Source organism: Anser brachyrhynchus (assembly GCF_964034855.1).
Source record: "Anser brachyrhynchus genome assembly, chromosome: 3".
Classification (NCBI taxonomy): Eukaryota; Metazoa; Chordata; class Aves; order Anseriformes; family Anatidae; genus Anser; species Anser brachyrhynchus.
In genome coordinates, this window is record NC_137696.1 from 6522260 (window position 1) to 6547011 (window position 24752).

At 45.0% G+C, this 24752-nt stretch overlaps 1 protein-coding gene across 1 annotated transcript in view; it reads left to right on the forward strand.

Annotated features, from left to right (window-relative positions):
• Positions 1–22127: 22127 nt before the first annotated feature.
• The window catches only part of LOC308193337 (uncharacterized protein), a 129933-nt gene continuing 127308 nt past the window's right edge, over positions 22128–24752 (forward strand). The window contains exon 1 of the mRNA XM_080587927.1: positions 22128–22553. Within this exon, the coding sequence (XP_080444053.1) occupies positions 22491–22553 (63 nt within the window). The 5' untranslated portion in view covers positions 22128–22490. The remainder of the gene's footprint in view (positions 22554–24752) is intronic.

The window sequence follows — 24752 nt, forward strand, 5'->3', positions numbered from 1 at the left end:
GGAAGGTAGGAGAAGTGGAAGATCTTGGGGGTACAGACCTGGTTTGAGATTTAGAAAGAAAAATCAATTCCTATCTACCCTGCAGGAACGGTCCTGGGGTGATGGGAGATAAGTCACCTCCTCTGCCAGGGGAGATGCCCCTGCTGCTCAAATGGTTCCTTCTTCCTGCTCCTAGAAATGAGGTGTTTTGTCTGGATTTTATGGAGGAGCATTCCCAGGGAAATTGTGAAGTCTTGGAGATGGGGCAAGTTAGTTTATTTTGCTTTAAAAAATTGAAAGATTAAACGTACAAAAACCCCATGCTGGAAAAATATTTCATTTGCAAAGCTGAGTGCTCCAGACTTAGGACATTTCTGAAGTCCACAGGACTCATCTGTCTCTACTATGACTGATACATGGCCAAAGGGTGTGTGAAGAATGCGCTAAGGAGGATGAAACTCACCAAATTAAAAAACAAAAATCCTGACAACAAAACTATTTTCTTGTTCCTGTACCACAGAAATGCTTAGAAACTATTTCCAAGTTCCTGGCATGATTTCTTTTTGCAAGAAAAAACTGGAAAAGGTACAAATCTGGTTCATTATCTTATCGTAATTATGCACTCACTCAAATGATGAAAACCATTTCTGAAATGGTTTGTTGGTGCGGCGATCTTGGAGGCTTTTTCTGTGTGGGTATGCCTGCTTGTGTTTAGCACAGCAGGCTGAAGATGTCAACCAGACACTCCAGGAAAAAATGACTTAAAGAAAAAGAGATCATATAATTAGGGGTTATATCGTAGTGCATGTGCACAAGGGGACAAAATCAACCTTTGTGCCATTGCTTGGACTTGAGCCACTTGACTGAAGTGAAGAGGTAGTAAGTCCTCCCAGTCTTGGAGCCTGTTTCACCCTCGCCTGTCCCACCGTTGGGGTCTCTCCGCAGTCATCCGCGTCCCCAGCCTTCCCTCCTCTCACTGACATTTAACAGCGCTTGGTTGTTATCACTGATATGATGGAGAACTGCTTCAGTGGTACACAGGCAGGTCATGCAGGAGTGGAAAGGGCGAAGGGAGGTGAATTTTCTACTCCTGTGTGACCAAGCACTGTGGTTACCCACGTGTGAGCTCTCAGTAGGGTCGTGGAGGTCCCAGTGGTGGAGGTGACGCTGGACACGCTCTTGCTGGAGTGCCGTCAGCGGTGGTGTGATGAACCCAAGGTGGCTGCGCTCCTGTAGACAGCACTGACAACAAGCAAGGCCAAAAGCAGGGAGCGGTTGGCCGCACGCCCCAGGCGCGTCCCGGGGATGGCACTTTAACCTGTGTCCCTTCAGCCCTCCCCCCTGCCAGCCCCACCACATCCCCTCTCTGCCCTGTGATCTTGCGAATGAGGGGGTGGGTGTGCTGCGAGAGGAGGGCACGGGCCTTCTGCTCCGCACGTGGGGCTCCAGCCAGCGCTCCAGCTTTGGGGAAGACGCACCAGCAGCGCGCGGTGCAGCACCACTTCAAAGCAGGCTCTGGCAGCGAGGCCAGGAATCGTCTGGTGGGATTAAACCACGTTGGAACCATTTTGGAAAGGGTTCGAGTCTTTGATTCTTTCGTATACAAATCTGACATCAAAGCAAAGTCCTGGTGTCTGTCAGATATGTCCTTCATCTCCAGATAGAGATAAAACAGCCTCCTGTCAGTCAGATAACATAATAATTAGACAGCGTGATAATGCATTTATCCTGGTGCTTACAATCCTTGATCATATATTGCAATTATGTATACAGGCCACAGCAGCCAGTGTCTTTAATTATAACCTTGATGGCAAAATGATAGCGAGAAGGAATCTTCCTAAGGGGAGAAAAATGAGTCTTTTAATTCATTTTTATAGATCCTTGCTGAATATAATAGAAAGGATTAATATGGAAGTCCTTGAGTGTTTGTGTGAAGTGATGAACATGTGTGTATAAACAAGCAGCGGTGTGTGGATATTACATTAATACAGGCCAGATATTAGAGCAATATGAGATAGGTACCGAGCTAGATAGCAACAGCAAATAGCACAGCATTTTCTTTTTATGTTAATCTGCTGCCCTGGAAATTCATTTGTAAGTGCATATAATAATATTATTATTGATATTCATTAAAGGTAGGTTTTCCAAGACAAATAGGAGGCTTAAACACAGATTTCTCATTCATTTAATCGGTAACTCCTAGGTCATGTTGCAAATCTCAGCCAGAGAAAAACAAGTAGATGATATTAGCCCTGTGCAAGAAACTGCCTCTGTACCTGAGTGAACGAGACTGCTGGATCAGGAACCTAATGGCTTATACCCAGTCTAAGAGCAAGTTTGTTGTTTGTTTTTTTTTAACATACCATTTAACTGCAGTTGTATTTTTAGAATTATTAGAGTATTATGAAGTTCCTGACTGAAATAAATAAAGGAAACAAGGGATAGCTGTGGGTGTTGGGAAGTAGGAGTTGGTTGTAAAAGGTGTAAGTGCAGGTACCTGAGATTTATTACATTTCCATTGCTCAGTCTGGAGTCACAAAACACCCACTGAGTGATGCATAGCTGGCTGCTGGTCCAGCCCAGATGCTACACAAACTCCATTTCTGCTCCTGTACAAAAAAGTTGGCTGCGTCACCACATCTCTCTCGTGGGGTCCCTGTGACCGTGCCTGGGAGAGTGCCAGGACTGGGTGCACCATAGCCTGGGCACCTGCTTGGCTCTCAGGAATGGAGGACAGAAACGCAGAGGAGAGGGAGAAATGTAAAGGGAGGGTTTTTCCAATGGACTGTTTCTCACTGTTTTACACAGTGAAAATCAGTCCCATTAAAATAAGATATTTTCAAACTGAAACACCTGGGAAAAATTATTGCATTGGGAAAACTGAGGTTAAGTAAAGATATAATCATCTGGTTATAGAAGGCTGTGCAGCCACCTCTAGATGTGTCAGAACATGGACGTACCTGTGTCAGGACACGAACTGCACCTGAAGTTCTAGGCTCCCATTAGCATCTTTACTCCAATCACCCTCCTGAGGCAGCTGCTGAGTTCAGCCACAGATGAATGCAGTGCGGGGCCAGAGTTAAGTAAGCCGGAGAATAAACCTGCTTGGCTGTGACTGTGTGTTTGCTTAGTAATGATCTGCACTGTGACTTCTATTAGCCTTGTTTGTTCCTTGTTCTTCAGTACAAAACTATGTGTTTATCAGACAGAAAATTCCCTCTTGCCCCTCTGCATCTCTTATTCTTGTAGGACCTCTCCTCTTCCTCCTTATGTCACTGAAGGACTTTCTTCTCTAGTTTCCCCTTAGGCCCTTCCCAGCAACAGTGTCCTCCAGATTATCCTCTGTGCCTACTTAGTCTCTGAATAATGTAATTCCTCATTGTCAGCAAGCCAAATGTGTGGTATATTTAGAAAATCAGGCTTGCTAGGCAGCTGAGCCTGTACTGCCCGTGTCCTGAGTCCAGACTCCCAGGAGGTGACTGCTTAAGTAACATGGTATTGGTCCTTGAACGAGCAGCAGATCTCAGCAGCTTGGTACGCATGATCAGAAAGGCTGAGATACACGGTGTGTTTGCCAAACAGCTGTACTGACCTGGTTAGTAAGGTTTGTGGTTTTGAAACCCCCTTTCGGATTGAAGGCCAGTATTTGGGCCCTACAGACGTTCACATGATGCCATTGATGGTCTTGCAGTTCTGCAATTCTCCTTCTCTACTCCCATTTTTTCCAGCCCAAAGCACCAGACAACATGTTTGCAGAACTGGAGATAAGGATTCCCATGGAAATTCTCCATGGAAATTTCCCCTCCACGATTAGGAGATTAGTCTCTGTACTGGAGAGCCACATAGATGCATGGGAGGCAGCTATAGGGCTTTTCTTATGGTCTTACTCCTCTTGTGTGTTGTGTGAAGCGTTTGCTCCTAGACTTTAATCTTACTGTCACAATACACTAGCTCAAAGACACACCCATTTATTGATGTAAAATTTCCATTTTCAGTAGAAGAAAATGTCTTACATAAAAAGTAAAGAAACGCTTTTCAGTCTTACGATTCTAGAAAAGTTTCTATTGCAAAACCATAACCGTGTCTTTATGTTGCCAGGAACCTAGATTTAAATTTTAAAATCAGCTACAGTAGAGCAGTTTTCAGCTGTCAAAAACCCAAATGAAAGCACACAAATCAGAAGACCTTTAAGGCAAGGGTTGTTTATTTTGGGGAAGAAAGCCAGATGCAGACATTACAAATTTCTGTTCTGTAAAAAAACAGTGATGGGAGTTGCTCAACTAACTACACGTTTTGATATATTATTGTTGACTCCTTATGGCAATATTAAAGTGTCAAGGGGATTCAGCCAACTAATGTAACTCTGTATGCCATATATAAGTGTATATATGTAAATATATATATGTAAACATATATATGTAAATATACATGCATATACATAAAAGTAACTGGTAAGTGCAGTATTTCACGTTATAAATCATTTCTTCAGCCATCCATTCCAATAACACCCAATGCAGCAGATCTTATGGATCTTATTCTTGCTTGGCTGTGGGTGTTGCCTTGTGTTCGTGGCCCTGTGGGGATGGATTAGCCTTCAAATACATGGGCTGAGGAGCTGCAGGGGGAGCACCGCATGTTCAGTTCTTGCAGGGAGGCAAGGGGAGATTTATCAGCAGCTTCCATGAGGTTAGGAATTGCCTCATGAATATTTACATGTGAAAAGAGATAAACTGTGCAAATGTATCCAGGACAGCAGTTCACTGCTCCGGCATCTCCTTGGTTCGAGGTAAACAGGAAGCTCCCAGAGAGGGAAGCGCTGCCCCTGGCTGGGGACAGAAGGGTGAGAAAGGCAGCACGTGAGCAGGCTGGAAGAGGCTGCCGTAGGTGTCACGCAGGTGACACATTTCCATGGCTCCCAAAGAACGGGAAGTGGTAGCAGCCATCGCGAAGGCAACAGCAGAGGGAGGCATAGCTTGAAACAGCTGCAGCGAGTACAGGGTATAGCTCTGAAGTGTTGATCTATATTTAATATAAAAATGGTGAAAATAATAACCATCATAGGGTAAAGCTAGGGAAATGTTGAACTATGGTGCTGTAATTCCAGCAAGGGCTTCTGGTGACGTTGTGGGCCTTAGGAGTCCCAGGCTAGTGACAGAGTTGTGGTTCTGTGGTTCGCAGTTGCCGATACCAGTTTTTGATATGCTTTCCTTCTTTTCCCTTTGTTGATTGCTTAATAGAGGCAACCTGCCATTATACAATTAATTAGTGGCACTAGGACCTAAAAAAAACCACATTCTTTATTTCACTTGCGCCTAAAACGAGCAAGAGAGGCTGGATTGACTCTTTTTAGTGGGTGTGTATCCATTGAGTAGTTTGCTACAAATGGCTGCAGAAGCAAGGTGTACCTGGCGCCATGTGGGCCTGTACAAGACTATTACTTTCCTTCCACAAGTGCTACAGCATGGCTTTATGCCTACCCTAATTAGGAGTAATTAGCTCAAGCACTGGTGCAGATGTACAGGGTTTTTTTGTGTGTCAGGCCTACACCGCACATCTTCATTGCCTTTGCTTTTGCACTGGTGCTCTACAGCCTGCTGTTCAAAACGTGGACTCTTCCATGTGCAGCTGGGTGTTTGCTCTCCAAGGCCTTTTTGCATTTCTTCGTGTTTCTGAGAGGAGAGCGTGCAACTCTCAGCTTTCAGTCAGAGCTCCCAGTCCTCTGCCTGGGGCTGGAGAAGCTGGAAGGGTCCAATTCCACATCAGAGCCATCTGGTGAATCCTGATAAACCATCAGACTATTTACCTTTATTGTTCCTCCAAGCTGGATTGCATGTGTTCTTGGAAGTCACTGTATTTATATTTCAATGGAGATGAGAAGGATTAAATAAATAGTAGTGGTGGATTTTTAGCCCTGGTAAGAAGATCTCTATGGCTAGGAGCTTTCCTTCATCTGAGATCACATGGCTTTCTCAATTAGGCATATATCTTAAGTAATAACAATAAATCATTTGAAAATGGGATCTGCCCCATGGTAGGCTACTGCTTTCAATTACGTTTTGCAGAGTTCAGCCTATCTTTTACATCAACCAAACAAGCCACAGTTGTCCTGAAAAGCTCCAGGTTTTGCTCAGCATAGTGTGAGCATGTTCCACCAGCCCTGGGGGCCCCTGAGAGTGGAAATGCTTTGGTTCCAGCAGCTGGTTTCCCAGAAATACTTGGGGTATTTCCTCTTCTCTGAGCAGCCTTAGACTTCAGATCCTTTCTTTTTTTAACTGTAGTATTTTAAAGCAACTCTACTCCCCTTGCTTTCTCCTTCCCACTTGTTGCTACAGGCTCTCTGAAACCTGCTGTGTTTAAGTAGGCGCTTTTTCTTTAGAGCCACTCTTCCGAAGCTGTTCTGTCATTGTTTTTCTTGTTGTAGTTTTTAAATTACTGAAGTTGTTTCAAGGCTAAAGAGATTGTCATGAAGAACTGAGTCTGTGCCAACCATCGAAAGCATCACAGGTTAGGTTTCGAAGTCCCAAGGTGCTTGCACTTGGATCTCATTGTGTGCACAGCTTGGGCAAGTTTGGAGTCATCAGAGAGAGGTCTGCGGGTGCCACGCAGGCCCCGGAGCATGTGGGGAGCATCACCTGGCTTCCCCATCTGACTGGCAGCAGATACCTCCAAAGGGGTGTTCAGGAGGTGGGTCAGCTCCTAGGTGTGTATCAGGGTCTTAGCTGGGAGTGAGAGCAGCAAGCATGGAGTTGTTCTGTAAAACAAGAGGTAGGTAATTTCTGTCAGCTCCCATCAGGATGTTCAGCACCCTCAGACGATCCTTTGAAGTATGGTTACAAAATGGGAAATGAGACATTTTACTCTGCATGATGATTTAGCAGTTTTAGGACTCCTGTTCAGAACCCTTGCACCTCTCAGACAATTTTTTTAATCTACTCTTTGCTTTAAAAAATTAGGTGACTAAATATCCCAAATATTTTTCAAGAAGCAATACTAATGGAAAAATGGGCCTTACTTAGGTTTCATTTCTGATCTGCTTCTTAATGGTGTTGATGTTTCACAGGGGAGGAACTTTGATATGGGTTATTTTGTTAGGTGTGCTATAGAAATATGAGAGGAAGGTTTGTCTAGGTGAGAAAATATGTTTTTTGAAGTCAGCTAGCTTGCTAGGCAGACCTCTAAACAAATAGATATCTTCTGTTTGAACTTCATGTTCACATTAACTGGTGGTGTTGCTTCATGATGCTATTTAATGTAGCAAAAGTTGGAGAGTCAGAGCTTACAGCAACACCAACATGACAAATTGGGGCCATCAGCATTTCTACAACTGCCTTTTCTATATTTCTGTTTTTCTAAAACAAAATTTATATTTGGAGCCCAAGCAAACATGACGGCATCATGTAATCACCTTTCCAATCATTCCCTTCAGAAAGCGATTCCTTTCATTTTGTCCTACAGCCAGGAGAACTGAGTTATAAAACAGCTTAACGCTAATTCTTCTTACTTTGACGAGGGCTAATTAAATTCATACCTTTTTGAGTAAGCTGTTAAAAGCCACAGTTAATCAATGTTTTGGCTGATGTGTCCTCATTAAGAAATGTTATTTTTAGCAAGAAGTAAACCACACTCTTTAAAAACAAGCACATAAAGCAAGCACACACTGACTTGCTGTTGCGATCTTCACTGGGGCCCGGGTACTTACACAGCACATAGTTCACCTGGAGTTGTGTGAAGTGGTTTATTCTGCTGAAAATGTGCTTTGACTATGACTCTTCTAAAAAGAGGATTATTGCCCAAGGGGCATCGTATTAGCGGGGCTGAGACGTCCTGATTCCAAACAGTCATTAAGCAAATTGGAAGTAATTTATACTGTGGTGAGCAAACTAATGCAAAGCCCGCCAGCTGTCTGGCCCTTCCAGTATGCCTTCAGACAAAACTTTGAAGGTCGGTTCGGGAGCAGTTTCTCTTCCACTGCCTTGTTGTTGTGACTGGAGGAGGACAGTCAAGTTCGGAGGCAGGCCCTGATCCAGCAGAAGCTCAAACATCTGCATAGTTTTGAGCATGTGAGCAATCCCATAGGAGTCAACGAGGCTACTTTAAATGCCTAGAATTAGGCATGTGCTTAAGAGCTTTGCTGGATGGGAGCCACGGTAAGAACCAGCCCCAACTGTGACCTAAAATTAAACGGGAACACTTTAAAGATTAATTAAGGTCTTGTCTACATGGGAAAAATTGTTCGTTGTGGCATGAGAAACTTTCTTCTCATGGCGTTTGTGGCCCAACTGGATTCAGACCATTAACAGTGTAGTCGGCTCTTATGAGGTTTCCTGACCGCATTTGGGAGGTGTGGAGAGTTTGGGAACGCACCCAGTGTTTGGAAGTGCATCTTTCATTTGCCAACACAAATGAAATTTGTATACCTTCATAGTCATCCTTATGATAGTATCGGCCTTTCAACTCTTGGGAAAATGGCAGAACCATTCAAGTAGCCAGAGAGCAAACAAACAGACACATTACACACCTTCCTTTTTCACCACAGCTATTGAAAACCCTAAACACCACAAGCCGGAACCATTCTCCTTTTAAAGCTAAAGGATGTGAGGACTTTGTGGATCTTATTCTCTTTCCCAGAAGACATCTGCTTAGGCACTCCAGAGGGGCTGTGGGGTAGTCATAAATTGCACTTGCATCAATTTGTTGCCCCTTTTGATTGCCAGAAGAGAAGAAGGGGAATTGGTGTGTGTGACCAAGGCATTAGGAAGTAATAAACATCCTGTCCCAGAAAATAAGCTGATCCCTTCATGCTTGTGGCACAGTGCTGTTCCTACAAACCCATTCCACAAGGACACAGTAGGGAAGCAGAGACCTGTGCCTGCAGAAACCGTGATGTGTCAGGAGAAGGTTGTTCTTGTAGTCTTGAACATGAAAGATCCCAACAACTCCAAATGGCAACATGGAGTTTTGTACATGCTCTATTTAGCCCTACTGCTGTTTTTTCCATAGGAGGACTAAGCCTGGTTTTGAGTGTCTTTACCACAAATACTGAAGTGATCACTTCACTGTGACGTGGATATGGAGCCTTCTTTCTTCCCCGCTGTAAAGGAGCCCTATGTCAGTGCTCTTAGGGCAAAGATACACATATATTACTTCAGCATTCAAAGAAAGGCAGAAAGTTTTCAGTGCCTCAGTGTCCCTTCTGGCTAGGCTAAATTGAAGCTTCATTTTTTGCAGTCCAGGCTCCTTCATCTATATCACAGCAGAGCTGGACAAATCTGCTGTAGTGGCTGATCGCCACCCTTCACCTTCAGAGACCAACCATTTGCTCGCAGACGGTGTTGAGTCATCCTTCAGCTGAAGAAAATGCTGAACCTGAATTAACAATTCAGCTCTGCTCTGACTCGAGACACACTATGATAGAAAAGAGGTCTCTGGATAGCTGGAAATATGTCTGTATTTCTGGTGTTACTTTATTAGTTTCTTTAGGATGGTTGGCTATTAGCTGGTATTCAGAAGTCGGCTAGTGAGCAAATAGAGAGAAAAATAAAGATAATTAGTTCATGTGGTGCCTTGCATTTGTAAAGTGCATTGCAGACCTGAGGAGTAATTCATCTCTGCTGTCATCTGTGTTTCTGTAAATCTCGAATCATTTTCTACAACTCATACACAATTTTATCCACTTGCTAAATGGGTCTCAATTGTGCCATTTAGAAAGGGCTTCCTAGTGAGAGCTGGAGGTGGCAAATGGAGTGGTTTGAGGTTACAGGAGGACCAGGAACATTTTCCTGCTCTGTATCCTAGTAGGCAGGGGGGTCACACACTCAACTTTTGCTGTGGGCCTCATGGGACTTCAGTCTGTCCCTAAATTTGCTGTGGTAATGGCTGGTTGAGAGTCACAGTGAGATGGAAAATACTCTTGTAAGGAGGCGGAAGGCTTCTTACAGCTTCCTATTCACCTGCTGCTCTGCTGCCTGCGCCCAGTTTGGATCAAGCCATTACACCACCTCCTACGTTTTTTGTCTCACCACTAGCAGTCAGAAATGGTGAAAAAAGGGCTGCAAAACATTTCTGCCTTTCATCTGGGAAAGAGAAAGGAAAGCTTTTATCCCTGACCATTCTAAAGCATGCTTGCATAAAAGCTAAGGAGAACCCGAAACTGGGAAGACTTAATTTATGGGAATTAAAAAGAAAAGAAAAAAAAGTGGCCTGGTTTGATTTTTTTTTTTCTGTTTTAATAAATGTGTTCCTTAATGCAATCAGGGACTCCTCCTGCAGCTACTAGGAACACTGGGCCATATTCCCAGCATAAGGCAAGGGAGCTATTCCAACAGACTGCCAGCTAGTGATTTTTCTCTCTTGTATTTCTGACCTATGTTTAATGGACTATAAAGCTGTGTACCAAATACAGTGTTGAAAAATCAGGTATTTGTTGTTATTGTCATTGCTGTTATCTTTCCTGTAGAAAATGACAATATGTCCATAAAAAGTGAAAAGTAAAAATTGGTGAAAAACACACAAAACCCAAGTACGCTCAGCTTGAAAGCTAGATTGAATTGTCCATTTGGGCTGAACTGGTGATTTTCATTTTCAGATTTAAAAAAATGGCAGGACAGATTGTTGAAAACAGTCATGTTCTGCAGATGTTTTCAACTGGTTAAAAAGAAATGTTTTTAACCTAAAAATGGCCCAACCTTTTAGCTGCCTCTAACACTAAATGCCCTGGCTGTCATTCAGCACTGCTGTTTTCCATGCTCTCTGATCAATTAATCGGTTGTTAAATGGGTGTTCAGGTCATTGATGGCTATTTCAGAATGGGGTTACCAGGACATGGAGAAAAGTCTTGCCTCACATATGGTGCTAAAAGCAATGGAAATCAACAGATTCAACATCAAAAGGCAATGGAAAAAATAAATTAGGCAGATTTGTTTATATAAATGGTTACACCCAGCATTTTACAAAGTAAATATCCTGCTCAGACCCCAAAATGAATTAAAAGTTAATTGGAAACAAACAAACAAACAAAGTAGCATAAATAACTTTGCAGGTATTGAGGATTAAAATCTAAGCCTGTCTGAAAAAGAAGGGCGGCTGAACTGGCTTGGATGAAATAAAAACCCATGTGAACCTTTGTCTAAAATTCAAATTCAGTCAAACTCAATCTTTTAAGGTTCAAAAAGATCTTTTTGCTTTAATTATCGCATGTGTCTCCATTCCCTCGCTTAAGCTATGACTAAAAGCCATGAGAAGGCTAGTCATGAAAATTTTCGGCTCTTTGTTTGGTGCTAGTGCAATGCTGCAGACTTCCAGTGACTTGTTGTTTTTCCATCCGTGCTGGTAGCCAGGCAAGTTTCCCTAATGACAACCATCTCAGTGGTGTGAATGCCCAGTGCTACCCCTTGGTGGGCATCGACCGCCGGCCATCTCAAGAGAGCCCATCTGTAGATACCGAGCCACTGGCTGTCAGCCTCCAGCAGTGCTGAACCAGACATTTATTGTGTTGTGGGATGTGCAAATGGCATCCAACCTACGTGCTGCTGGCTCACTGAGGATGTGCAAGTGGGCTGTGTATTTATTTAAGCAGCTGTGGGCTCTTTGCAAACCTGAGGTAGGCACTGTGGGGTCCACCATGAGCGTGTGGGGATATTTTACAGACCTGGAAAGACTTAGGCATATCTGGCACTGCCCTTTGAAAAAAAAAAAAAAGTCAGTGTTAAATCAGAATAAAATGAATGCATCTTAAGCACAGTTACGTTTGATTATCTTTGTCCAAATCTGGCCTTTTTTTTTTTTTAGTGGGAATGACATGTTTTCACTGGGTGGCACTTGCTAGAGCACAACAGGGTCTTTACTGGTGGCTGGGGACAGATAGGTACTGAAAGGCAGCAGGCGTTGCAGGAGGCTATGGCGTCTTTACCTTGTTTTCTCTTTGGTGTTCTTCTGTAGGGACAAACCTAACAATACAGCAGAGAGCATACAGGCTGACAATACTTCAGCAAGCCATCTAGCCTTCTTGTTTCAGAAATATTTCTGAATAGACTGTCACTTTTCCATATTTGGCATTACCTGGAAGTTATCTGATGATTTAAAATGAGGAAAAAATAGTGTTTTATTCCATGTATCCCTTTATGTTTCTTTTGACTCTGGTGTTGGTGATTATGTTTTCAGTTGTTTGGGTCACTGAGCGGCTCTTGTTTCTTGACCAAATCGCTGCAACATTAAGTGTCAGCATGGAAGAAGTCAAAAGGATTTAAAATAAATCAACACAAACTTTCAGGTAGGATTTCCCTGACTGTTCAAGTGAAAAACATGGCACTCTGGTCATGAAAAATGAGGAACAAATTCACAGGTATGAGTCATCTTGGAAAGAAAAATGTTAAATTGAGCCTTGAATATTGCTGAGGCAAATCTGTGAGCATGGGGTCTTTGTGGCTGCTACTTGGTTGTCCATTAAAGAGATTAAGTTAGATTTTCAGTAGGTATCAAAACCACTGTGTTTACATCAGCTGAGGATCTGCCCCCACATGTACTGTAAGGAGGAGTGTGGATAAACTTAGATGGAAGGGCAAGAGATTAAAGATAGGATAGCCCAAAGCAGATGATTTGCTTTCTACCAAAAAAAGAAAAAAAAAATGTAGAAGTGATAACATTGGCAAGCCCAAAACCATATCACACAAACATTACTCAAGATTTACCATAGATTTTGTGCTACAATAAAGTTATGTTTTCCAACCAAGTATTTATACTTACAGATGGGTTTCCAAGAGCAACATTTTTAGAGCTGCAAGGACAAACGCACTGAAGCCTGGGTAGCTTTAAAAACATCTCTGCTTATCAAAAGGTTTTGCACATGGGGGCTCTGACACAAGCTTTTCAATATTTTATAATTCTGGAAAAAATTGAACCTTTCACCTTTGCATAAAAGGCTCCATTCAGTTTACATTCCTGTTTGGTTACCTTATTGATTCACTTTTTTTCCTTGGCCTATTTGCACATCACTGGAATACTCTCCTGTAGCTAATGCTACACATCAGTTTTGCAGAAATGACTGCATTTGAGGCACTCAGTAAATCTTCCAAGCAGCTCAAGGGTCAAATTGTGAGAAATATCTGACATAGCTCTGCGGAAAAATGAGAAGAAAAGAACCCAGAACGTGAGAGCCGTAACATTTATTTCTGGCAACCCAGGCTGTTTTGTTACTTTCTGCAAGGTGTGTCAAAACAGAGCATATGAGCGGCTTTGAAATGAAGATGTAAATTGCCATCCCTCTGCTTTCCCCCCTGCCCTCCAGTCTTTTTTTTTCGCTTTGTTCTTCTTTTTAATGTCCTCCCCCCACACCCCTTTGCCTTTAACTCTGCCTGCCAAGGAGGAGGCTGCTAGAATTGCCAATCCATACCGTGTATGCAGCTTTTCCTACTGCACTCCCCTTGCTTTTGCACAAAACCCTGGTCCAAAGCCCATCACAACTCCAGGGGATTCTTTCCATGCGCTTCCATGGGCTCGAGATCAAGCCGAGTAAGGAGAATTTTTTCCAGCGTGCATCTTTCAGCTTTCTGCCCCACCTGTTTCCCACCAGACCCCGTCATGGGTACTAAATGTAATTCATGTCTAATTACGGGTATTTACACCTCGACCTCAAAGCCATCCGCTTCCACCTGCACCCTGGCCGCCGTGGGCTCGGGGAGCGGGCGAGCGGCTGGCTGCGGGAGGGACACGGGAGCAGCTGTGTTTGTTTGATCTCCTCGCTGCCAGGTCTCCGCGCTCGGGGCTGGAAGAGCGGACGGAAGCTACTAATAGAGGCAGAACTAAAGAAACATACAAAGCAGTTCCAGTGTTACCAAATACACATCCCTGGTTTGAAAGAAAAGAGCTAGAACAAGAGGGAGAGAGCACGGGGGAAAAGCCTGAAGAGGCTCCGGTAACTACAGCGTAAATACAAACAGACCCCGTGTTGCTATGTGTTCCCTGAGGTTTCCAAAATGTTGAGAGAGCTTGGCTGTAGGCTTTCGCTTCCTCCGGAGGTGGGGAAAAGGCACTGCAAGGGGGCTAAGGTGTTTCTGCAAAGACCAAGGCTTTCTACGCAAGGAAGGGAAAACCATGAGGGCCTCCCACGCTTTTGGTTAAGATGGTTTGAAACAGCAAACAAGTGCAAAACAACTATAAACAGGTTATGTGGAGGATGTTCAGTGGGTCTGGAATTGAGCGATTCTCTTCAGGTGCATGACACGGTGGCCTTAGGGATTGCTTTGAGCAACCCAAATGGGCTAGGGAATGAAATATGGAAATGGTTAGGGTTTTTTTCACATGGAAACGACAGCTGGGCTTCATGTACAGTCGGAGAGAGGTTTGTGGGCTCAGTAGTACATGATGGTTACCACAGCAGAGCATAATAAGCAACTATGGCTGTGACTTTCCACCTCTTTCAGTACCTGTAGGCACCTAGGGGTGCTCAGACCTGGCTGCAGTCAAAGCCAGAGATGGTAGGTAGATAAATTCCTGGGCATTTGGGGACCTATTTCCAATTTTAGTACCCTTAAACTGGATTCCTAGCCTCTGCATTTATAAAACTTATTTTAAAACCTTCTGTTCTGAGATGAAATTGTTGAAAGTGCTCTGCTGCCCAGGCATCTGGGGTGAGCAGAGAGGGACAAGAAAGCGTAGGAATGGTCATCCTGGGCTGCACCAAAACCTCCTGTTTCCAACAGGAGCTATTTGTGGATGTCCGGAGACCTGGCAAACAAAAATTGTTTAGATAGTCTTGAAATCCTTCAGCTAATTCCAGCTGAGGAAACGTCCAGGTCCTGATGTGGTTTGAATGGTTGGGAACACCTAAAGGATCTCGGGAACGTGTGCTTGCTCAAACCAGCTTCCCCACGGATTTACTTTTGTAAAGGTGTTCGCTGGCAGTATCTGCTTTTGTCCAGCTGCATTTGAAATATTTTGTCTGAGATTTGTTGTGCCTTGCACACAGAGTGGGCAATCTAAAGAGAGGAGGGAAACAAGGGGAAAAAAAGAGGAATGTACGCTTACGGGTCAGGCACCCCACCTAAGACTGCCCACTTAAATGAGGTACCCGATTTGTCTTGGGTTTTGTTGGACTCCCTCTATCACTGACTGAGGGAGGAAGGTGACTCCAGGAGTGATTTTGGTCAGGATGGGCTGTGCAACCCTGCATGCTACAAGGAGTTGGGGACCTTCAAAGGGCACCAAAAGGAACCAGGAGGTCTCTGAGCCAAGTGCCTGAAAATGGATGAGATGGATGCAACTGGCTGTAAAATACTCATCCAAGATCAAACACAAAGTCCAGGAATTTGACTCAGACCTCCTGGATTGCAACCCAGGACATCAATCACCCAGTTCTCCTTTCTTCATACACTGATATTCTCCTTTCATTTTGTACATAAGTAAAACCAACTTGCCATGGCTGTCATGGCCAGTGGGAAGTCTCCAGTCCAGCCTCCTGCTCCCAGCAGGGTCACACTGAATGCAGGGCAGGTTGCTCGGGCTTTGGCCAGGTGGGTTTTGAAAACACAGGTTCCTCCAGAGTAATTGTGCAATGAAATCTTTCTTTCACCAAATGTTACCAAAATATTGCAGGATTTGTCCGTAGAGGTGCTGCTGGCATACCTACTTTATATCTCACCAAGAATCTCAGCTACTAGTTCACATTAAGTATTCTTAGCAAGCTGGAGAAAAAAAAAAAAAAAGTAATTAAAAAAAAAAAGCAAAAGAAATTTATGAAATTCATATTTGGTTATGCAAACTTTTGATGAGATTATTTCCATTTATGTGAACCCTTTGAATGATTTAGAAACACGGGCTCTTTTCCTTCTGTTTCCAGTATTCCAGACTACCGTACCCATGGCAGTGGAGTATCTCAGAGGGGTGACAGTGGAAGTGTTACATTACTGTTTTACAGGAGGGCAGTGAAGTGCAAAGCACTCGCTGCCCTGCAGATGAAGAGCTGGTGGGCAAACCCTGCCGTACCCAACTGGCCGTCCCTGCTGGCAGAATGATGCACTCGTTTCCTGAAACGGGAGGCACTTCTGGGGCCTCTCTCTTGGTGAAGCACAAGAGGGAGGGAGATGGCTCCTGGGCCATGGTCTAGGGAGCACATCCAAAGGGTCCCGTCACTCATCCTAGAGCTGGATTGGGACGAGCGCTTGGAAAACCTCAGTTTATCCTCTCTACTTACAAATCTCTCTCAGATTAGATGATGGTCCTAACCCTAACAAGCTTGGTGGGGAAAAGAAATGATGAGCCAGAAGGAGCCAAAATCCAGCTGCAACCGTTGCAGCAAACATACCTTTTCTTCATCCCTCTTAACTTTAGCCTGATTGCTACAGCCCTATGTTTCTGCAGTGCTTTACGGGCGTCTTGTTCTCTTACTGCAACAACAAAACCCAAATGAGCAAGGTGTTTCTTGCAGGGATACAGGTGCTGTTGCATGACCTGAGATAGACTCTAGCAAACTCTGAGCCCCAAAACCAGATCAAAGTAAAAATGCTGGGAAATACAAATGTACGGCCTGGGTTTTGGCAACTTCACACCGCACCAGTTAGTGCCTTTGTAGCCGACGCTATCCACACGGAGCTGGAGACACATCCTGCACAGACAGGCGAGGTTGGAAATAGCAACCCTGTGAATGGGGTTTAATAGCAGAGAAATGGGTTTTAATAGCACAGAAAAATCAGAGTAGCAAGTTGTCGAGGGATTTCAGGGGATCACAGCTAACTTTCCAGTAGCAAAATTAACTTGCTGCTCTTTCCTTCTGTTATTTTTGTAATAGTGTTTTCTCATTGACTGATTATGATCTTTCCAAAGGGGGAAAAAAAGGGACCTGGCAGCATACTTGGTTTGAAGGGCTCAAATTAGGAGTTATCAAGAATCTCCCTGTAGCCAAGCAGCTAATTTCAGTGGCAGAACAAGAGAGCTTCTGTTAACACGCTGCACTGAACTCCCGCTGCTCTTTCCATGGCAGGTGTGGGCCCAATACCTGTTTATCAAGAGTCTTACTTATATAAAAGTAAAAGTTCAGGAAACTAAAAAATCTGAGTCACTGTCTGCTGAAGTCCCAAATAAAATAGTTTTATTTTCCAACCAACCCAGTTTTCCTTATTTAAGCCCAAGGAAAAGAAAGAAAGAAAAAAAGCTTACTCTGAACCCTGACCTTTGGAGGTGTATTCCCCCCTGGGTGATTCATCTGTTTACCTTAGGACAATTAAATGTGAGTCAGTTTAAATAAACTTTAAAACCAAAGGAAAAATATGCTAAAAACAGACCTGACCCCACCCCTTCTCCTGTTAGGGACTAACTGAGAAGCATGAAAAAACGTAACACGGATCACATTTTCAGGAAAACCCAGAGGAATGTGGAGTGAAGTGGGGAGTCCCGGCGGTCCTGGCCCACTCAGGAGCTGGGAGGTGGAGCTGCTCTGGGAGGGACCACGCAAAGGCTGTCCCCACACTGCCACCAGCAGCAACCGGCCACCACTAATAAGCTAACGGGAGGCCATCAGGGTCGTTAACCCCAATGCAGTATAGTTAAATGCTTCACCTTTAGGCTACCGGTGGCTACAAGGAATTTTGGTTCGGTAATGTCCTGACAGCTTGAAATATTTGGCATTGATAGCATTGCTGCTAGCTGGGGAAATACTGCAAGCACCCAGAGGTTTGCAGCAGATAAAAAGGAGATAAAATCACCAGAGAATTATTAACTGAGGCCAATGGGGAAGAGCAAGAACAAACCCCACTTAAATAAGGCAGTGCTAAATGCTAAATGTCAGGGTTTATGCCTGCAAGAAATGTGGCAGCTGCAGGGTGTAGCTCTTAAGAGGCCATTAATGGAAAGAATCAAAGCTGTTCTCAAACGCTTCAAGCAGCACTGCCAATGCCCTTAACAGGCATGTGTCGGCTCTGAGACTGCCTGAAAAGTGGTGGGATTAAACAAAAAACCTCAATATCTGAGGATGTTTGTCACTGACTTTTTGTTTCGGACCTGTTAAAAGCACCTTGAAACCACCTGAAGACTTCAGGAAAATAGAAGTGAGTCTGAGAAGCAGCAGCAGTAAGCTGTAAGACCTCGGCTCTTCAACCACTGTGTGAAATTCATAGTAGAGAATACAAACCGATGCAAGGTCTTTTCCCTTTGTATTGACACAGTGGTCTCTCCTATGTGTCACTTGACTCAGGGATTAGCTTCGCAGGATGGTTCAGTCCTGACGTTGTTTCTGACATTGTGGCGAGCGTTGTGCTTTCTGGTGGCTTTGGGACGTAGGGACTCTTGTGGCTGGGGCTGCCAGAAGCTGCTGTCAGAAACTTTGTGAGGACGTCTGAGGCAGCTTCGTGCATGTGAAGCAGAGAAGCAGTGAGGATGCACCAGCACCGGCCAAGGCTCTTCCAAAATGTTTTTTTCACGTTGTTCCCTGGGGGAACCTCATTTCCCCTGAGTTTGGAGGTGCGGGAAAGTAAGATGAGAGGGATTGCTGGTAACGAGACCTTGTGGAAAATGGGATTGTACCTCTTTTCATCAGCGTTCAGGGATGTGACTGCCAGTGCCTGTAGGTGCGCCTTCCCAGGCCTGGGTGTGAGCAGCCGTTCACCATTGGTTTTGGCACTTGTGTACAAAGAGCAGAAGTGTAGCCAACATACAGACATCGGCTCCCAGCTTTAAGGGTCTTCATCTACCACTTGGAGCACTTCTTTTCAAGGATAGCCAACCTGTAGGCGAGCAGGTATGCTCCCAGGGGGCTGAGAAGAAGGAAACATACAAATTTCATGGGGAGGAGGCTGTGCAAAGGCAAGTCTTGTTCCTCGTCAAGGTGCTTTAGGTAGCTGTGTGACTGGGCTTTGTGAATGCCAGGGCTCAGCACAAAGCTGCCAGGCTGTATTCTGATCCTTTCCTGGGTGTGTGCAGGAGCTGCTGTTGGTTTCCTCTTAAACAGGGCAGAGTATGTCAGGCAACACAAGAAGCCATGGGAGCTTGAGAGGTAGCAATGCAGCCCTCCTGCCTGGTTCTTCTCAGGCAGAGAATATTTTTTAGGTTTGAGAAAAGGCAGGGCTCTCTCTTGGGGAGTTGTGGAAACCAGAAAAAAAAAATTCAAATTAATTTTGTGACATTGAGATACAACTGCCTGCATGTTGTTGAAAAGAAAAACCTCTTTTTGTGTGGATGCTCCTCAGCAGAAAGCCTGGGTATCGCTTAAACTCAGCATCCTGAGCCCTGGTACAGTGAGTGTTGTGTTGGCCTTCTGCTAATGGGCACGTGTGTGTGCAGCTGTGCAAGCCTGACTGCAAATCTGACCTCTCTGTGCAGATCACCCCATCTTGCAAGTTCTGAATGATGCTGCAAAAGTCCCTTTTAGATTTATGAAAGGTCCAGAGGATTGCTGTCTGATTATGGGTGTTGATGCCAAAACTGTGAGAAATGCACTTATTTCCGTGCATCTAACCCTTGCTTGGTCCCAGACAAAGTGCTGTGTCATAGTGTTGTAGAAAAATAAAATGTTCTAACAGAACTGAAACTGATAGGTGAGATGAAGTATTTTATCATTTAATGCCTCTAGGGACAGGAGCAAAATCATCTGCATGTCTAGTAAAAATTGCTTACATGTAGAGTACTCCTCGTGAACTGCACACAAGCCAACTGCAGACGGAGCAGTATGCTCAGACTGGTGGTCTTCAGGAACCAGATCCATCCTTTTGTTGTGTTGTTTGTCCAGCTGCTTAGGAAAGTGGGTCCCTAATTTGTGCTGGGTGCTGGTCTGTGTTACAGTGAGCCAACATACAAAGACAGTGAAGGTACTTTCAAATCACAAACCCGTCTAATAAAATGGCAATCAGCTGGTGGAAGATTTATGCATGGAGAAAGAACAAGAGGAGGTTTGCAAGTGGGATTTTGGTGCTCTCTTGCAGGGATCTTGCCACACTAAAGCACGCTGTTCAGGCGCAGGAGTGGGTGTAAATGCACTGTAACGTTTATGCTCCTGCCCTCTCATCCCAGAATATGAAAATGTGGGTTGTGATAGCATGTTACATGACACAGTCACAATAACCTCATTGACTCCCTGCAGCTCCATATTCGTACTTGTCAGTAGATGGCACTATTTCTATTGCCTGCCCATAAATACGGCCACATCTCTAGAGCTGGCTGTGCGGCTGAGGATTAGGGGAGAAATGGGGTTCCCCCAGGGAGCAGCATTTCAGGGACCTGTGGTGAGGCCTGTTGGAGTCAGGGAGGCGAGGGACCAAGTACGAATGGAAATCCCCCTTCCCAGAGAGCAGCGCTCTCCTTTCGGCTCCCTCCTGTAAGCTGGCAGCCCATGGGTTGTGTAGGTGAGGTGCCTCTTTTGGGAGAGCACCACTACTCCTGGGGGCTGTTGTCCTCATTCTTCTCCTGGAGTCTGGTCTTGCCCCGTGTGGTCAGCCTACAGCTCCACGGTTTCCTTCTTGTGCACAGCAGGACCTCGGTGCTAAAGCTGAAGAATGAGGGCTCTGTGCTGGCTAGAGAAAGGTGCCGTCCTTGTTCTGTGCCCGTCCAGCCACACCGTGCTGGGCTGCTGTGATTTCACCCAGAGGGAAGACCATGGGATATCAGTTTCCCCAGGGGGTCTCTGCTCAGCATCTGCCTGCAGCAGGATCTCCTTGCACCTGCACTTAGAGCTCTGTCCTCGTCGTGCTGGCCCGACGATGTGAACAGAGCGGGGCTGCTGGCCCCATACACACCCGTCCTGCAGCCGGCAAAGCCATTGCACGGGGCTTATGTTCAGACAGTGTCAAAGCACTAAGTCATTGGTGGGGCTACAAAATAAGGTCCTTCCTCTACCTCTGTGTACAGATGGGCTCAGAAGTCATCCCACAGCATTTTCTCCTCTGAGCTCCTTTATGCTATTCTAAAACTATATAATTTGCTGTCAGCAGCTCCTCGATTTGTTTAGGCTCCACACCAGCATTACGTTTGAAAATTATTTCGGGCTGTTTGGGTCATCATCACTTATACAACATGGATCCCAGCTCTTCACCTACCCGGCTTGGAATTAGGCAGGCCGTACAGCTTGCTGCTTGTGAGCGCATAGCCCGATTTGCGTAGAGGAAAGGCGTGAGTGTGCGTAAGTGGATAAAATAGAGTCCTGCGTCTTGGATTGCTTCCATGCCCCGTGGATTTATGATGCACGTCTAGCAGAGTGACTCCCAGATGCGTCTATGGACGGCATTGTAACGTGTTCCCTCAACATTCAGATTTACTGCTCTGCATTAAAATAGTCGGCTTCTTAATTGGAGATAGCATCCTGGGATTAAAGCCCAAAACAATTATCGGACTGTTATAAAACTCTTTTAAATAGTCCTACCCAGCCATTTCTTCGTTAGGTAATGACTAGCCAGAATGTTCCTCCCTTCATTTTCAGACCTCATCGTTAATGACCTCAAAACAGGTGAGACTGCAGCTTCGTGAGATACGGGAGCTTTAACGTAATCGCTTTGCACTCTGCAGCCATTAGGTCAACAGAGCTTTACTAACATGCGGTGTGTTTACACAGCTTCCAACAGTTCAAAAAGCCAAAGGAGGATCACAAGTCTATCTTCAAGCCAAAGGGGAAAAAGATTGACACAGGGTTGTAATCATCAGTGTCTGAAAAAAGCCTTCTCATCTGTTTTTAAGCATGTTCAAACAAGATGTGACTCTTTGTACAACAGGGGCGCTGGGAAGGTGGGCAAATGCCATTCTTGTGGTTTAATTAAGGACCTCGGAGAGGATCTAACAAACGCAGCGCGAGCTGTGCCTAGTGGGTCTCGCATGTGGATATGGAGGGGAGGGAGAAAGGGAGGGAGGAAAGGAGGGGGGGGGGGGGGTACCGGGGAGGGTGGAAAGGGTGTGGGATGTGAAGGACGGTGTGTGGCAGCTGTTCACAGCAAATACTATTCTCGCTCATGGCTATGTGTTCCAGCCCTGTTGGAAAATTACATCTAAATAACAGATCACGAAAGAGCAACCCTGACAAGGCCTGTAATTTAGTCCCAAGAGGAAATTCTTCATTCATCAACTGTACAAGAGACTAAATTAGTTCTCTGCTGGACGAGGCTTTGCTGGCAGTCTGCAGGTCAGCCCTACCTTCAGAGCAGGTCCTGCTGGGCAGTCGCTCCTGCCGGGGACAGAACCCCTCCCAGCGGGAGGGACGCTGCTCTCCAAGTCTAGGGCAGGGGCTTCTTTCTTGTGTGCATTTTTGGGGCTGTGGGGAGTAACGAGAACTGCCTGAGGTTGTTGGATGGGAGCTCTGCAGTGAGGGTCAGGCATTTGCCCAAGATGGAGCATCACCTGAAGGCAGCTCCCCATCTGGAGCTCCTAGCAGTGGGCTCTGTTGCTCCATCCAGGACAAGGGAAGATGCTTTCTGCTGTAGCAGGTCTTTCACTGGAAAGCTCTTCTGCAGCTCTCTGCACATGCTGGTGTCAAGATCTCTGCTTTCTCACGCTGTCTGAACAGGGAGAGAGCGCCCAAAGGGCTTCCTGGCCAGAATAGCTGCACAATGCAGACCTCTGAGATCTGTAGGGCTCCATCCCTGTGCGTCTGGATGTGCACACAGACACAGGTGTGTTTCTTCTTCTTGTTGTGTCAGCAGATTTTTTAAAATGGTAACTCGGTAAATTCACTGTTAAGGCTTTCGTTGCAGACAAAAGCAAGGTGTGTTGCCTTCAGCTGCTGCTTTCACAGGAGCTGCTATTTGTCAGGTGCAGTTAGCAGTTCTCCTGTCTCCAGAGGCCTGGTGTGTGGGTGTGAGAGAATAAATCAAAGACACCCCGGTCTGTAAGAGGTGTACTGGGCAGTTAAAAGTGCATCTAGTGGGAACCCCTTGCTACTTCGCCTTTTTTTCTCTTTGTGCTTTGAACCTGGTTCTGCCACTTTCGCTCATGCTAAGTAGTGTTCTCCAAGGGACACCCTATTTGTATTGGGAACTCAGGAAGGCACTCCAGAAAGTCAGGAAGCCTCCAGGATTAGTCCCAAACTGTAACCATATTACAAGAAGACAGAGTACGTAGTGCAATAGGACTAGAGGTATCTGCTCAGACACTTCTGTAGAGCTATCCCTATAACTTCCCTATGCTTAGAGATATGCTGCTATTCTAATGCAAACCACGTGCTCATTTGCAGCCCCAAAATTAATTCTTGGCCAGTACTTCAGCCCAGTGTCTTCTTTAACCTATTGATAGTTCTACGTGTTTTCAGGATAGTACCAAAACAAACCCGTTGTAGATAATTATGGAAAGTTTTTCTGCCAGCCTGTGCTTTGTTTATGTCTGGAAATCCAGGGGCTTCAGTCCCTCTAGGAACAAGCTGGTCATCTGCAAGTCCTTACTCCTACAGCTGTTGAATTCTGTTTCGATGGTCTCTCAGCATTTGGTCACAATGCTTTTCTGTAGCAATACATCTTCCACGTTGGTTATATATGAAGGTGTTGCCTTTTATTAGTTTTCATTTTTTCTTTCTTGTTATTTTCCCTGAATGTTCTTTTGCCCTTGGGTTAAGGGATGCAAAATATGTATGAGGTGCTCCCCACCCCCTTCCACCGTTTAAAGGGAATGTTCCTGTCCTATCCCCACTTACTTGCCAGACTTGCAAATGAAACACCCCTACCCTTTCCAGACTCTCTATAGAAACTTCTCAGCTGCTTATCATTCCATTTCTCCTTCCCGAACCACACACCCTCTTCTGAATCTATTACTTGCTCTTCTTCTGTAAGGGTATGTAAAGGTATGTTAGCAAATAAAGTAAACATTTTTCCCTTTGGTCTGAGAGGTGAATCATTATTTAAGGCCTTGCAGGACTTTTTTCTTTTAGGAGGAGGAACGGATGACACAAGCCAGGTATGTACATTGACACAACCTGTTTATTTGCAAAGAATGCTCATGACTCCGCGAGCCCCAAACGCAACAGGAGCACACAGTGGAAAGTCCTGTTGCTCGTAACATTCGAGTCTGTTCTGCCAATCATTTCTAAGCCGCAGGGAGCTCTGCTGCTCTTCAGCCTGTCATCTCTTGGGTTTGCTCCTTTCTCCTGCCACACATGCGCACACAAACACACACACACACACACAGCTCCTGCCAAGCTGTGATCGCACCCATTCAGTTGCAGTCAGGGTAACCACCTCTTCCCAAACATTTGTCTCCAGATCAGGCCTTGGCATGGACAGTGGCTCCTATTGTTTCCAGCTACCTTGCTACATAAATGACTTTCTCCTTTCACACACAAAAAGGAGACATCTGACACCCACTGGCTTTGTGCAGAGCTTTTATTTGCTATAGGCCAGCGACCCAGCTGAAGGCAGCCACTAGCTCCTTTCACATTAAAGAAACCCCATTACCTAGAAAATGTTCAGTCCGGCTTTCTGTCACATCCTTCATACTTGTTAGTACTCTGTTTACTTATTAGGCTCACTGTACCAGGTACGGAGATTTTTCTTTCAGCTATTTAAGCTTAGTTCTCCCTGGCCACAGGCAATGACAGGTAATGTATACGCCAAATGCAAGTATGAGTAATTTTCCATTGTCCTTTGTAGTAGGCATTACCTACACTTGTCATCAGTGAATGTTGTCTTCCCATTCATCTGCTTGTCCCAGGTTGTGCTGAGTTTCTCTGTAGTCTTCACTAGTGTCAATGATACGTTTTCATACAGACATACCTTCTCCCATTTTCTGGAGAAGATATGTCTGCATGAAAATACGCAAGCTTGTCCTGGAAGTCTGTTTCTGGCCAAGAGTCATGTATAGCACTGTCCTCTCTAGGACTGCGG